At 48.9% G+C, this 14,444-nt stretch overlaps 3 protein-coding genes across 3 annotated transcripts in view; 1 reads left to right on the forward strand and 2 right to left on the reverse strand.

Moving 5' to 3' along the window:
- The first annotated feature begins 110 nt into the window (after positions 1-110).
- On the forward strand, positions 111-4,916 carry INSL5 (insulin like 5). Its single transcript, XM_014891101.2, has 2 exons — positions 111-1,678; positions 2,915-4,916. The coding sequence occupies exons 1-2, from the start codon at positions 1,435-1,437 to the stop codon at positions 3,148-3,150; spliced, it is 480 nt and encodes a 159-aa protein (XP_014746587.1). The 5' UTR covers positions 111-1,434; the 3' UTR covers positions 3,151-4,916.
- DYNLT5 (dynein light chain Tctex-type family member 5) lies at positions 3,213-5,433 on the reverse strand. Its single transcript, XM_088169550.1, has 3 exons — positions 5,364-5,433; positions 4,649-4,890; positions 3,213-4,112 (listed from the first exon to the last, which is right to left on the reverse strand). The coding sequence occupies exons 1-3, from the start codon at positions 5,431-5,433 to the stop codon at positions 3,909-3,911; spliced, it is 516 nt and encodes a 171-aa protein (XP_088025676.1). The 3' UTR covers positions 3,213-3,908.
- An 857-nt stretch (positions 5,434-6,290) lies between these two features.
- The window catches only part of SGIP1 (SH3GL interacting endocytic adaptor 1), a 56,888-nt gene continuing 48,734 nt past the window's right edge, over positions 6,291-14,444 (reverse strand). The window contains exons 23-25 of the mRNA XM_088169609.1: positions 13,808-13,872; positions 13,047-13,211; positions 6,291-11,707 (exon numbers count right to left, since the gene is read on the reverse strand). Of these exons, the coding sequence (XP_088025735.1) occupies positions 11,685-11,707; positions 13,047-13,211; positions 13,808-13,872 (253 nt within the window). The 3' untranslated portion in view covers positions 6,291-11,684. The remainder of the gene's footprint in view (positions 11,708-13,046; positions 13,212-13,807; positions 13,873-14,444) is intronic.

A 14,444-nucleotide genomic window follows, 5' to 3' on the forward strand; every position in this document is an offset into this window, starting at 1 on the left:
CTTTCAAATGCCCTCAATTTCCTCCTGGAAGTCCCCTCATTGTACAATCAGAGTTCATACATGGGTGGCCCTTTCTGGAATCCTCATCATGCAAAGTCTCTGAGTCTTTTCTCCTTTATCCCTTTCTGCTTTTCCCCTAAAGTCTTTTCTCCTTGGGTTGAAAGCAGGCAGCGTTTGGCTGCCTAAAGTGGCTTTTTTAGGGGGGCAGAGCAGAAAAAAAACAGAAAAAATAAAAAATACCCAGCTGGAAGATTTCGTGCCCACAGGAAAGAGGGAGCATCTCCAGAGGAGTGATGGAGCACAAGTTGTAGCCCTGCTGCTGAGCACATTACTGCAAAGGAAAGGTGTATTTTATAGATGCAGAACATCCAGCCTCCCTCATTATCCTGACAATAAACACCCAGCACTCAAACACATCACTGAATTAAGGATCATTTGTGCTGCATTAACATCCACTTCCTTCTGTGTGCTGCACATCTCACAGGGGACAGGCAAACTTCCCCCCTGACATAAAATTCAGCTTGGTGTGTTTCAAAAGAAAGCCACTCGTTAAGGTGAATCATTTGTTAATCATTATTATAAATCTGGACCAAAATACACCTTATATTTTCCATTCATGCCCACGACTGTTTGCTTACTGCTAAAAAGCAACCTTTCTCTAACACATCATAACCCACCCTGCACACAGTGAAAATTAATTACCTGTAACATTATGGTGCTGGAAAATCCTTGTGGTGCTAGGAAGGGCTCAAGATCTCCAAAGTTCCTCGTGTTATTTTGTTCTTTAACATGGAATTTCTGACCATATAATTGAGACAGTTCTTCCTAGAGGCATTTTATTGCAAGGATTTTTTATAGAAATGTAAATACACTGAAGCCAACATTAGGAATCAATAAGTCAGAACCAAGCTCTGCTCTCAGAGCAGACTCAGCTCTATGAGTTGTAGGATCATGTCTTATTTCTTGGCACACTGGGAATCCTGGCTGGAATATCAATATCTGCCCCAAACCCCCTCTGGAGTGGATTTTCTCAGCAGAGTTTTCCCCACAAGCACCCACAGCTAGCAGTAAACACGGTGGGGGAATGAAGAGGTGCACACAGACATCACAGGAAGGAGTTAATTCCATTTATCAACACAAAAAGACCCCAGTCAGGACTGGGCATCAGGGAACACAGACACCAAACCCATGAAGGTCACAAACACCCTTTTGTTCTGGATTACCTGCATCCACCTAATCCAGACCCCATAAACGTGTCACACCTCAGGTGTTCCCAGTAAAGCAGCTAGGTAGACTTCAGAAATCTTTAATACCTGCCTAACATCCCAAAGCACTTCAAACATGACCAGAAACAAGCAGTTTATTGGTTTTAGCAAACATTTCCACCCTCGGAGTGAGCTGTTACTCAGTGGAGTGGACACACCATCAGTATAAATGGGAAAGCTCCAGCAGAATTCCCCACTGGATCCCTTCTGCCCTGCCCACACGCAGCTGGGGAGCAGCCACGTTGGCAGCATGAGGGGCACGGTGCTGGCACTGGGCTGCCTTGTTCTCCTGCTGCTGGCACGGCAGGGGGAAGGGGAAGGGAACAAGGTGAGGCTGTGTGGGAGAGATTTCATCAGAGCCGTGGTGTTCACCTGCGGAGGATCACGCTGGAAAAGGCACCAGGAGCTGCAGGGTGAGTACCAATAAAACACCCCAGGCTCTTTCCCTACCTGCTGCACCCGGATCCAGGGGATCCCAGGGGATCCCAGGGGATCTGAGGGCACTGGGAAGCAGCACATCCCCTGCTCCCCTCAATCCCTGCAGCGCTGGGAGGCAGCCAGAGAGCGGCTGCAGCTCCTCGTGTTCCCTCTCCCTGCAGCTTGTCTGGCTCAGCTTCCTGGGCTATTTTGCTATAGAAAGAAAAATAATTTAGCCCAAAATTTTCCAAACTCACCTGAGGAATAGGATTCAAGGCAATGCTATCACTGAAAAAATCTCTCAGCCATCACATTTCAAGTGACAGAGACAAGTTTGGCTGAAGCCGGTGCGAGTTTCTCACTGCTGTCTTCACTTTCCCCACTGGAAAGCAGAAACTTGATAAAACTTTGTAATTAAAGCACGTTGAAGATCTACTCTGCAATTTAAGCACCTTCACGTGCTTTTGTGTGTATTTATACTTATTAGCAGATTTTTTGATTCTCAGAAAATTTTGACTCGACAGTCAGAAAATTCAAGCGTTGCATGCCCAGCTAGAAATCTGTAATCTGACAGATGAAAATAAATAGAGAGAAATAGAAAAAGAGAGAAAAATAGAAATAAAGAAAAAGAAAATAACTGAGGCAGATGACAGCAACAGAGGCTTTCTGCACTTCTTACATCTGCATTTTTGGAGAATTCTCTTGTAGCAGCAGCTTTAAACAAATCCAAAAGTGGTAACATGGGCAACCCCCTCCCCAAAATCTGTTGAAGAACCTTGCTTTTAAAAAGAAGTGAGAATTACTACACCCTTAGAGACTGCACAAGGCCCAGCTGTGCTGAGGTGTTTCAAGTGCAGCTGGATGATAATTCCTGTGGGAACACCCCGAATTTTGGGGTAGCTGATGCTTTAATGCAACACCTGCAATTCAGGAACCCCCCCAGGTCCAGCTTAACGTGCTGGTCAAGAGCCTCTGACACATCAAATGCCAGTTTTTCCTGGAGAAGCAAATATATCAGTGTGAGGCTCAAGGCAGCACAGGACACTCCTCAGTGTAAATCCCTAAACTACTCAGTTTTACCACAATGATCACAGAGATGTGGTGCCCATATCAAAGGCTAACACCCAGCTCCCTGGCTGTACCTTGGTCTATCTTTCAAGTAAAGATAAAAAGCAGAAATTACTCATATTTTCACGATTTTTAACTTTCAGCTTCTCATTTTCCTGTGGCAGAGGGTGAAAACCCCCAGCACTTCCCACACGAGGACGAGGGTGACGCCGATTTCTCATCACAGCCAGAGCTGAGGTTGGGGATCCACAGCAAAGAACCCCAGCACGTCAAACCTGAGCAAGACTTGCAAAACAGCAGCAAAATTTCTGTGCTAAACAAACGTGAGGCAGCTGATCTGCTGGCCACATCCTGCTGCACCGTGGGCTGCAGCAGGAGGGAGATCAGCTCCCTGTGCTGAAATGCAACAGCTCAGCGTGCCACAGCTCCCAGGGATTAAAGTAATCATGACATAAACCACGATTCTTCCTGTTGTGTTCTTTAATTGTAGCTTTTGGGTGTTAAATGTCACACTGCACACCAGCAAGTGGCTTCAGGTTGTCTGCATTTCACAGTGTTTACAGTGGGTTAAAGTTTAAGTCATGAGTACATGAAGTTATTTCTTCCCAGCTAACTCCTGTTCTGGTTTTAGCTTTGCACCTAAAATGTAATAAAATAAGCGATTTGTGATAGATTTGTCCTCTGAGTCAGGAAAACCTAACAGCAGGTTTCAGCTGGGAAATAGGGGCAGCAAAAGATCTGGTTTCAAATTCAGAGCAAGCTCAGCCAGACCCCACCTAAACAGGGAATGGCTGCACCAGGAGAGACTCAGGACCATCAGCACCAGCCCAAAACCAGGCAGGCAAAACCCATGGTTTATTTCCTACTCCAGATGCTTCCAGTAATGTTTCCTGGAGGGGAACAGGGAAAACATTGCTTAGAGGGAATATTCTGAAAATATTTCCTCTCCAGGGCAATTTCTGAAAGCAGCAATCAGCTGCAAAACTGTGTCATAGAAAGAGAAAGTAACTTCCCAGAGAAAACTCTGGGAAAGACCCTTATTCCATTCACCCAAAGCAGGTGAGAACACCTTGGTCCTTCACAGATCTTTTCAACAACAGAGACAAGAAGAGCTGTGCTGAATATCCATTTCTCCTGCTGTTCAACTCCACTACCTCCCTATTCAAAATACACACCGTAGACACTTGCCACAGCAAACAGGGAGGTGTTTTTGAACACACAGGAGGAAAATGTGTCACTGCCAGGATCCCAGAGGCACCTGCTGCTGATCTGCAGGCTCTGCTCACCCAGCTGCCCAACGTGTGCCACCACCACGATCTTGTACCTGGGCACTGCCAGCGCTTTGACCCGAGCCTTAACACCCTGCAGAGAAAAACAAATTTCATCCACAAGAGCTCCAAAACAGGGATGGATTTATAGCAGGGCAAGGGGAATGGTATTGGACTGACCAGAGGGCAGGGATGGATGGGATATTGGGAAGGAATTGTGCCAGGAGAGGCCCTAGGAATTGTTCACAGGGTGCCCAGAGCAGCTGTGGCTGCCACATCCCTGGCAGTGTCCAAGGGCAGGCTGGAACAGCCTGGGACAGTTGAAGGTGTCGCTGCCATGGCAGGGATGAGGCTGGATGAGCTTTAAGGTCTCTCCCCACCCAAACCAGTCTGTAAATCTATTAATTAACTCATATATGTCTGTACCCGCTCTGAGCAACCCTGGCCAGCACCTCGACAGCCACCCCCAGCCTTTACCTCACACTTTACTGGCATTTTAGGGGGATATTTGGGGCACCCTGTGCAGGCATGAGGACGAATGTCCTACCTCAGAGACGTCCCTGGCCACCCCCAGCCTTTACCTCACACTTTATGGGTACTTTGGGGATATTCGGGGCACCAATGTCCCACCTGGGCGATGTCGCAGGCCGCCTGCCGGCACGGCCCCGGCTCGTAGCGCCGCTCCCTCAGGGCGCTCCCCAGCTCTTCCCTCAGGATCTCCTCCACGGCCGCCGCCGGGAAGCGCCCGCCAGGCCCTGCGAGGCACAGCTCGACTTTATGGAGGAAAATCCGCAAGTTTTGAAGGGTTTTTGAGGGGAAATCGAGACCCACCCGAGCCGGGCCCGCACGGGGATTCGCCGCCCTCCATCGCCCTCAGCTGCGGAGGGGAGCGGGGCCCGCCCGCCCATTCCTGATCCCGCCTCATTCCCGATCCCGCCTCCATCTCCCCTCATTCCCGATCCCGCCTCATTCCCGATCCCGCCTCCATCTCCCCTCATTCCCGATCCCGCCTCATTCCCGATCCCGCCTCCATCTCCCCTCCTTCCCCATCCCGCCTCATTCCCGATCCCGCCTCCATCTCCCCTTATTCCCGATCCCGCCTCATTCCCGATCCCGCCTCCATCTCTCCTCATTCCCGATCCCGCCTCATTCCCGATCCCGCCTCCATCTCCCCTCATTCCCGATCCCGCCTCCATCTCCCCTCATTCCGGATCCCCTCTCATTTCCGATTTCTGCCTGATTCTCGTTCCCCGCCTCCATCCCTCCGCGTTCCCCATCCCGCTTCCATCTCTTCATTCCCGATCTCCATCCCTTCGTATTCCTGATCCCGCCTCCATCCCCTCACATTCCCAGCCTTCATCCCTCCATATTCCCGTCCTCGCCTCATTCCCAATCCCTCCTCCATCCTCTCTCATTCTCGCCTCCATCCCTCCCTGATCCCTGCCTCCATCGCCCCTCATTCCCGGCCTCCATTCTTCCGTATTCCTGTTCCCCACCTCCATCCCTCCATATTCCCATTCCCCGCCTCATTCCCGTTCCCCACCTCCATCCCTCAGTATTCCCGGCCCTCCACCTTATCCCTACACCTTCCGCAGGTCCCCATGGCCTCCACGGGTCCCTCATGTCCCCACAGCCCCGTGTCCCCCATGTCCCCACAGCCCTATGTCCCCACAGCCCCATGTCCCCATGTCCCCACAGCCCTGTGTCCCCATGTCCCCACAGCCCTATGTCCCCATGTCCCCACAACCCCATGTCCCCACAGCCCCGTCCCCACAGCCCTGTGTCCCCATGTCCCCACAGCCCCGTGTCCCCACAGCTCTATGTCTCCCATGTCCCCACAGCCCCGTGTCCCCCATGTCCCCACAGCCCTATGTCCCCACAGCCCCATGTCCCCACAGCCCCATGTCCCCACAGCCCCATGTCCCCCATGTCCCCACAGCCCTATGTCCCCACAGCCCTGTGTCCCCACAGCCCCGTGTCCCCCATGTCCCCCCAGCCCCGTGTCCCCCGTGTCCCCCATGTCCCCCCAGCCCATTCCTGCAGCTCCATCCATCCCCACGCTCCCTGTGGATCCTCACTTGTCCCCACCTGCCACCCTCGACCTGTCCCCGTGCTGGGACACTGCCCATAACTCCAGCAGCAATGATGGTTTTTGGGACAGGGACCCTTTTTTGACCCTTTTTTTGGGGGCCAGCCTTCAATCCCTCTGCCCTCTCCTCTGGGTGCTGCTGCACGTGGAAGCAAAACTCGCTCAGAAAACAAAAAAAAAAAATTGTTTTACGTTTTTTTGTTTATTTTCAAGGAAAAAAAAATAATAATAATCACATTTAAATTGCAACTCAGTTGGGTAGTTCATGTGGTTCTTATGTATAGAATGAATAAACTTTGTTCTGACGTGGGGGATTTCTTTGTCACAACGCTCTGCATGGTAAATAATTGCATATTTGAGAGTGGGTGAAATGGGTGACGGGGAGGATGGAGGAGAGACATTTATAAAAAACAGTATTTACAAAAATGATATCCACATAGTCGTACTCTAATCTATAAGGCAAGTAACATTTAAAATATGTTTTGATTCATGATTATCTTCAACAAGTCAATACAACACATTCATATTACCAGGGGTCAAATACAAAGCTTCGCTGCAGTAGTCCCTGTGCAACAAACCTGTACGTCTTTTATAGGTTTTATTTTATTTTATTTTATTTTTTCTCTGAGAACAGTAGGAAAGCAGCAAAGTTTTCATCACAGACTAAGCAGTACCTAGGCCATCGTAGACTAAAGGTATAATATATCTCATTGCACGTTTAGGCAGAAAAGGCCAGCCATTCATTAACTTATTTAACTTAAATCTTAAAAATAGACCTGTGTATCTTCATCCACAAATATTTATAAACATTTTATACACGAGGGAGTTCATTAAACGGTCCAGGGTGATACCTGGGGGTATTGGATTCACTGCTGGGGTGTCACAGTGGGGATGTCCCACATCCCGGGCCCTCCTCCCACCAGCCCTGGGAGCTTCCCAGCACATCCCAACTCAATTCCCAGCTCAGACCACCACACATCCCTGCTTGTTTTATGGCATCCAAGGCATTTCACCAACCTCAGAACGTTTGGGAGAGGAAAAACCCCTTCCTGCATTGGGACACCACATCCACGGTGATTGCCAGAAAACCTGGAATTTCTAATGGATGGACAAAATATCCCAAAGGGCTCGCTGGGATCTGGTGTTCCACCACATCCTGCCTGTCCACAAACCTGTGAAGAGCATCCCCACCATCAATCTGTGGTTCCAAAAACCACTGCCAGCAGCATCATCCCTCCTAAAGGGACAAGGGAAGCCAGGCTGGAGCAGGGTGTAGTCCTGCAAATCTTTTCCTTGCTTTGCAGTGAAAGAAGAATTCAAATCCTGATTATCATAAAACTGGAATAATCCTGATTATCATAAAACCTCCCTGGCTCTACACGGATTCATTTAAAATTGTGAGGAAAAGAGGAAGAGAAGAATTCTGGCTATGAAATAAAAATCTTTGAGACGGTGTTTTCTAACCAGGAAAGTACAACAAGATGATGTTACATATTTTGGTCACGACAAGCTTCAAAATTAGGGGTTTTAACCAAGATATTTTCACATAAAAACAACAAAAGGGTAAGGTAAAAAAAAAAGTCTGACTCTCTCTTAGGTAAATTAAAAATGTGTCACCTTTTCAGTGCACTCCAGCCATTTAAAAATGTTTCTGCTGGGAGAAAGAGGTGGTGACTCTTTTTTTTTTTTTGGATGTTCCTGCTGGAGGAATCTTGGAGAGCAGCCTGGGAAGGGTGCCAGGGGACTGTACCTTCCCTTCCCTTCCCTGCTCTGCCTGGCTAAAAAGGGATGACATTCCAACAGAAACTTCCAGGCTTTTCCCATTTATGATTTAAAAATTAATAGACGAAACCTGAAAGGGCAGAGTGAAGACAAATTAATTTCACTGAAATACCGAATGACAAAAAAAAAAAAAAAAAAAAAAAAAAAGATGTTTTAAAGACGGCAGTGACATTCAGGAATAAATGCAGAGACCAAACGAAAAGCTCAGTATTTGGTGATATTTCCTACTATTGAGAGATTTCAGAGTTATTAAGAAACATTGTTAAATTAAAAAACTGCTCTGAAAGGTCTCCTGTGAGGAGCACCACGAGCTGGCTGAGAATTGTGACACTTTGCAGCAAACAGCGGAGAGGGGACAAGAAAAACGACTTCCTGCTCCTGCCATGTAACATTCCAGGTCTGGAGCTGTCCTTGGGCAAAAATTCTCCTGCTCTGCCAGAGGAACCTTGACCCTGCAGGTGTGGGCTGCCAAATTCCCAGGGGAAAATTCCTTTGGGAGAGGTTGCTGAGGGATGGAGTCTAAAGGGAAAGGTCAGTGGGAGGAACAGAGCTAAAGCCTTTCTGTGCACGCATCCACATTTTTATGATTAAAAATGATTTGATTTGATTTCTTTTTCTGTTTGTTCCGATCCCAGTGCTGCTGAGCCCCCTCTCCACTTGGAAAAAGCCCTGCTGGGAAACAGAGCTGTGGTGTTTCCCTCTGGGAATGCTCCAAGGGCTGGAGCCAGGCTGGGAGAGCTGGGGGTGCTCACCTGGAGAGGAGAAGGATCCAGGGAGAGCTCAGAGCCCCTGGCAGGGCCTGAAGGGGCTCCAGGAGAGCTGGGGAGGGACTGGGGACAAGGCAGGGAGGGACAGCACACAGGGAATGGCTGTGAGCTGAAAGAAGATGGATTTAGATGGGATATTGGGCAGGAATTCCCAGATCCCCTGGATCCCTGGCAGTGCCCAAGGCTGGGCTGGAGCACCTTGGGACAGTGGAAGGGTCCCTGGGATGGGAGCTGGAGAGGGACTGGGGACAAGGCAGGGAGGGACAGCACACAGGGAATGGATTCCCAGAGGACAGGGATGGATGGGATATTGGGAATTGGGAATTCCTGGCACAGGGTGCCCAGATTTGCTGTGGCTGCCCCTGGATCCCTGGCAGTGCCCAAGGCCAGCTTGGATGGGGTGTGAAAGAAGCTGGGACAGGAGAAGGTGTCCCTGCCATGGCAGGGCTGGAACTGGACGATTTTTAAGATCCCTTCCCACCCAAATCAGTCTGGGACCTGTACAAAACCAAAGAATTTCCATTTCCCCTCCCTGCTGCCTCAGCTGCTCTCTGCCAGTGGGCAGCCAACCCCAAACAGAGGAATTCCCTGAAAACAAATGGATTTTCCTACCTAAAAGCCACAGCAGAAGTGAAGCCTGCAGAGCCTGAATGCCCTGAACACTCCAGGTCCCTCTCCGGAGCCAGGTGCTCTCACCAAACTCCCAACAAACCCAAATTCCCCAAATTTACTCTGGGAAAACTTTCCATCCTAAAACCACTCCTTCCGTGCCAAAAATTGGCACGAGCAGGATGGAAAAACCTGTCCCAGGTGGTCGCAGTGTCACAGGGTTGGTGTCACCTGCCAGGGGCTGGAGCTGGGACTGTGTCCCTGTGGGGCTGGGAGTGCTGGCACATCCCACACATCCCAGAAATGTCCCAGACTGTTCCCATCTCTCTTCCCCAGGCCACGAGGGCTGAATCCCAAAAAAGTGACCTCGGTTTTGTTCACCAGCTCAAACAGGATGAGCTTGGGAGCTTTGGGTTATGGGTTTTTTCTCTTTAAAAAGCGCTCAAAAAACCCAATGCTAATGTAAACACCTTGTCTTTCAAACGAAATATAAAGTAAAATCTCTATGTTCTGGTAATATTTACATTATAAATCCTATTATTTTTTTTTTTTCAGGTCTATGCAGTAGTTCTCTTTTGGAAGGATGGGTTTGGAACAATTATACACACCATAAACCTGATTCTTAGGGTTTGCCCTATACTTCTGTGTCAGAAAGGGGTGAGCTCCACACAATTTACACAAATTTCCAGTTCAGGGGGAAAAATCATTCATGGAGTGGAACACCGGGGAGTGCAGTCCCCAAATCGGTGAGGATGTGGGAAGCTGCAGGAGTGAATTGTGCTTTTCCTTTCGTCAGCTCCCACACGGCTCACCCCCCAGATCTCAGCCCGGGAGCCACCTCACACCTGAAATATCCCCACATTCCCTTCTTTTCCTGTAAGATGGGCACAGATCTCTGTTTTCATACATCAAGCACTTCCCAACACGCCCAGGCTGTTTTCCAATGCAAACGCACCACCCTAATCCTGGCATCACTTGTAAAACCCAAACTTTTAATCATTTTTATCATTTTCCACAGCCCCCAAGTCCCAGCACAGCACTCGGTGGATGCTCCCGTGCTCCTCCGTGCCTCTGTGTTTAATTCCACAAACTTCCCTTCATTTTTGACTCCCAGTATTGCCAAATCCTCCTTTTTAACCGGCTCAACCCAGCAGCTGCAGCGCTGTGAGTGCCACCAAGGCTTTTGCCAGGATTAGGATGAGGCTGAAATCCACGGGAATGAGCAGCACTCAGTGGGACAGGGAAAACACCAGAGGGATAAAATTTTCTCCCTCATCCTCCAGTTCAGCACTTCCATGTGTTTTCCCATCTCTGCTCCCAATTCTCCTGCCCTGATTGCTGTCAGCACCCCCCGTGCTGTTCCTGCTCCCTGGGGAATTTTTTTTTTCCCAGCGTTTTTCCACGCACGTTTTCCTGCCCGAGTGCTAAAACAGAGAAGCAGGTGCAGCTGCGATTCTTTAAAGCGTTTTCTAAACCCGTAGAGCTTTCAAAAACGGGGGGGAAGAAAGGCAGAAAAAAGCCAGCAAAGCAACGTAAAAACAAACAAACATCCGGGGGCAGCTCAGGAAACGCATCCTTGAAGCCAACGATGACATTTTTGTGCCAGTGCTGTGAGCTCAGAGTGACCTCCCAGCCTCTTTGCTGCTCCTTTCCTCACCTGAATCCCTGCCAAACACACGGGCAGGGATATAAAATCCACACGGCATTCATTCCAGCAGGGAATCTGCAGCTCTTAGGGCTGGAAATTTGGAGTAAATACTCTTTTGCAGAAGTGAGATTTTCTTCCTGGGGGACCGTCCTAGGAACCTTCAGCTTTCCAACAATATTTTTTTTTTCTGGAGTTAAACCAGCTAAACCTGAAGGTTGAGCTTTTTATTGATGGCTGTGAGACGTACTAAGGACTGAAGGAAAATTAAATCAGCCTGTGGGCTCTACTGAACTCTCTTTTGATGAGGCACCCCCTTCATAACAGCTACCAGTATCGTATTTAAATTGTATATATTGACAAAATGCAATCTACCTCTGTAAGCATTGTGCCATTCAACAGTACTACTATTAGATTTATATACCACAGTTTAAATTACATCCATTTCATGAATGGTAAAATGCTAAAACTCAAGTGTCTAACTGCCAAAATACAGCCTTACTGGAATGAGTACAATTTACAAATACAATAATTACATTTTAAAACCATTAACAATGTTACATCTAGAAGTAAATACTGGAGGACTGGTCAAGACGGTGTTTTCCAAGGGAAAAAAAAAAAATAAATGCTGAAAGTTGTCGACACTTCCAACAGAAATGTCCCGAGTGCAGGATTTAGTTCATTTTCCTTAAACTGTAATTAAAACCCGTTCCACGCACAGCAGTCCTTGGGGATTTTTCCATAGTATTTTCCATGGACTTGCATAAACTTCCATCAGTTATCCGCCAAATATTTACCTGGAAATGGGATCAGAAATCAGCTGGAGGGAAGGAGCTGCCCTGATTCCCAGGTTTGCCCAACTCCACCAGCCCTGCAGCCTGGAGATCCTTGTCTGTGAGCAATAAACACGAGGAAAAATCCACGAGGAAAAATCCACGAGGAAAAACCCACAAAGAAAAATCCACAAAGAAAAATCCACAAAGAAAAATCCACAAAGAAAAATCCCCGTTGTTCTCTGCAGCAATGAACACAAGGAAAAATCCTCGTTGTTTCCTGGCAAAGAACACGAGGAAAAACCCACGAGGAAATTCCTTGTTCTCTGCAGCAATGAACATGAGGAAAAATCCACGAAGAAAAATCCACGAAGAAAAATTCTCATTATTCTCTGCAGCAATGAACACAAGGAAAAAATCCTTGTTCTATGTAGCAATGAACACGAAAAAAAATCCACAAGGAAAAAAATCACCAGGGAAAATCCTCGTTATTCCCTGGCGAAGAACAAGAGGAAAAATCCAGAAAGAAAAATCCTTGTTGTTCTCTACACCAATGAACTCCATGAGGAAAAATTCACGAGGAAAAATCCTCGTTATTCTCTGCAGCAATGAGCACGAGGAAAAATCCTCGTTGTTCTCTGGCAAAAAACACAAGGAAAAATCCACGAGGAAAAAACCTAGTTATTCTGTGCAGCAATGAACACGAGGAAAAATCCTCATTATTCTCTGCGGCAATGAACACGAGGAAAAATCCACGAGGAGAAATCCACGAGGAAAAACCCTCATTATTTTCTACAGCACCGGGCCAAAAGCTCTTGCTGGAGATGCCCCCAGCCCTTGGCTCTGGTGCAGGAGCAGGAATGAGCCACGAAACCCGAGGCTGCTGAGTGGCAGCAGGATTTATTCCATACAGGGGAGCCGATGTCCGTCTGTCCCTACCCTGGCCACCATCAGCATCCCCCAGCATCCCCCAGCATCCTCCAGCATCCTCCAGCATCCTCCAGCATCCCCCAGCATCCCCCAGCATCCTCCAGCATCCTCCAGCATCCTCCAGCATTCTCCAGCATCCCCCAGCATCCCCCAGCATCCTCCAGCATCCTCCAGCATCCTCCAGCATCCCCCAGCATCCTCCAGCATCCCCCAGCATTCTCCAGCATCCCTCAGCATCCTCCAGCATCCCCCAGCATCCTCCAGCATCCCTCAGCATCCTCCAGCATCCCCCAGCATCCTCCAGCATCCCTCAGCATCCTCCAGCATCCTCCAGCATCCCCCAGCATCCCCCAGCATCCCTCAGCATCCTCCAGCATCCCGGCACAGCCCGAGGGGACCTGCGGGGACAGGGACACCCCAAAGGAGCACCCACCTGCCGCAAACCTCTTTTTGATGAGGGAGAAGCGGTACCCGGCTCCCACCAGCTCGATGTCACAGCTGGACAAGGTGCTGCCCTCGCTGGTGAACTGCACGGCCAGCGGGGCCGGCGAGCTCGGCCCTTCCGACAGCTGGAACCGCGCCAGCAGCGAGCCCACACCTGGAGAGAAACCCCAAAGAGAGCCCCGTGAGCAGGGACGGGCGCCAGGAGCGTTTTTGGGACCCACAAGGGGATTGCGAAAAGTCACGGAGGGACCGACACTGCAGAATCCCCGGGATGGGGCAGAGCCGAACCCCGCAGGATTCCCGGGATGGGACAGATCCAAACCAAACCCCCTCATCCTCATTTTCACACATCCACATCACCCTACCAAAACCTCAACAAAAACAACTTCTACCTCTAATCAAAACTTTGCTTGTATCTAAAATTCTGTTCCAAAACCTTTGGAGACTTTCCCACATGGAAAACCCCTGGAGGAGACACCGATGTCCCCAACAGGGATGCACGTGGGTCCCCAGCCTCCAAATATTGGCAAAGCAGCCCCGTGTGTGAATTCCCCTCGGGATGCCAAGGTGGTTGGCACAGCAGTGCTGGTGGCACACAGCCCTGCTTTTTAAGCTCCAAAATTAAATAGTTTTGTCCCCAGCAAGCCCCAGCAGGAATCTGAGTGTCTGGGCTTGTGTGCTGGCACCGTCAGTGGGTCAGGGGCTGAGGGAAGGATTCCGAGTTAAGGACGTGCATTTTTACATTTTTACCTCCATTTTCTGACTTCTGGGAGATGTCAGGGATCTTCCACAATATCCTTTGCTGTTCAGCATTCCTGCAAACACATGGAGAAGAGCATTTCTGTAGGAATCAAGAAATTGCTGAGGAGTAATTTGAATTTTGCTAAAGACTGGGGGAGAGGGGGGGGAAACTGCTCTGGAGCAGCAATTTTGGGAGCTTGGGTTTGGATTTCACAATGCTGGGTTCATGGGTGGACTTGATAGCCTTAGAAGGCTTTTCCAAACAAAATAAATTGTATGATTGTTATGAGGATTGCTGGTGAGCAATGGGCAAGAGACATGGAAATGACAGCCATGCATCCTTCCATAGAATCCCAGAATCCCAGACTGTATTGGCTGGAAAAGATCTTAAAATTCATCCAGGCCACGGGCAGGGACACTTTCCACTATCCCAGGCTGCTCCAAGCCTGGCCTTGGACATTCCAGGGATCCAGGGACAGCCACAACAAATCTGGACACCCTGTGCCAGGGCTGAGCATCCCTCTAAACCCTGGTTAAAGAAGCCAAAAACACAAAACAAGGGCTGCCTGCACACATCCCTTCATCTCTGACCATATTTTTTTAATGGGAATGGCAAGAAAAAAAGAATCAGAGCGGGGTTAAACAT

Source organism: Sturnus vulgaris, chromosome 9 (assembly GCF_052056855.1).
Source record: "Sturnus vulgaris isolate bStuVul1 chromosome 9, bStuVul1.hap1, whole genome shotgun sequence".
Classification (NCBI taxonomy): domain Eukaryota; kingdom Metazoa; phylum Chordata; class Aves; order Passeriformes; family Sturnidae; genus Sturnus; species Sturnus vulgaris.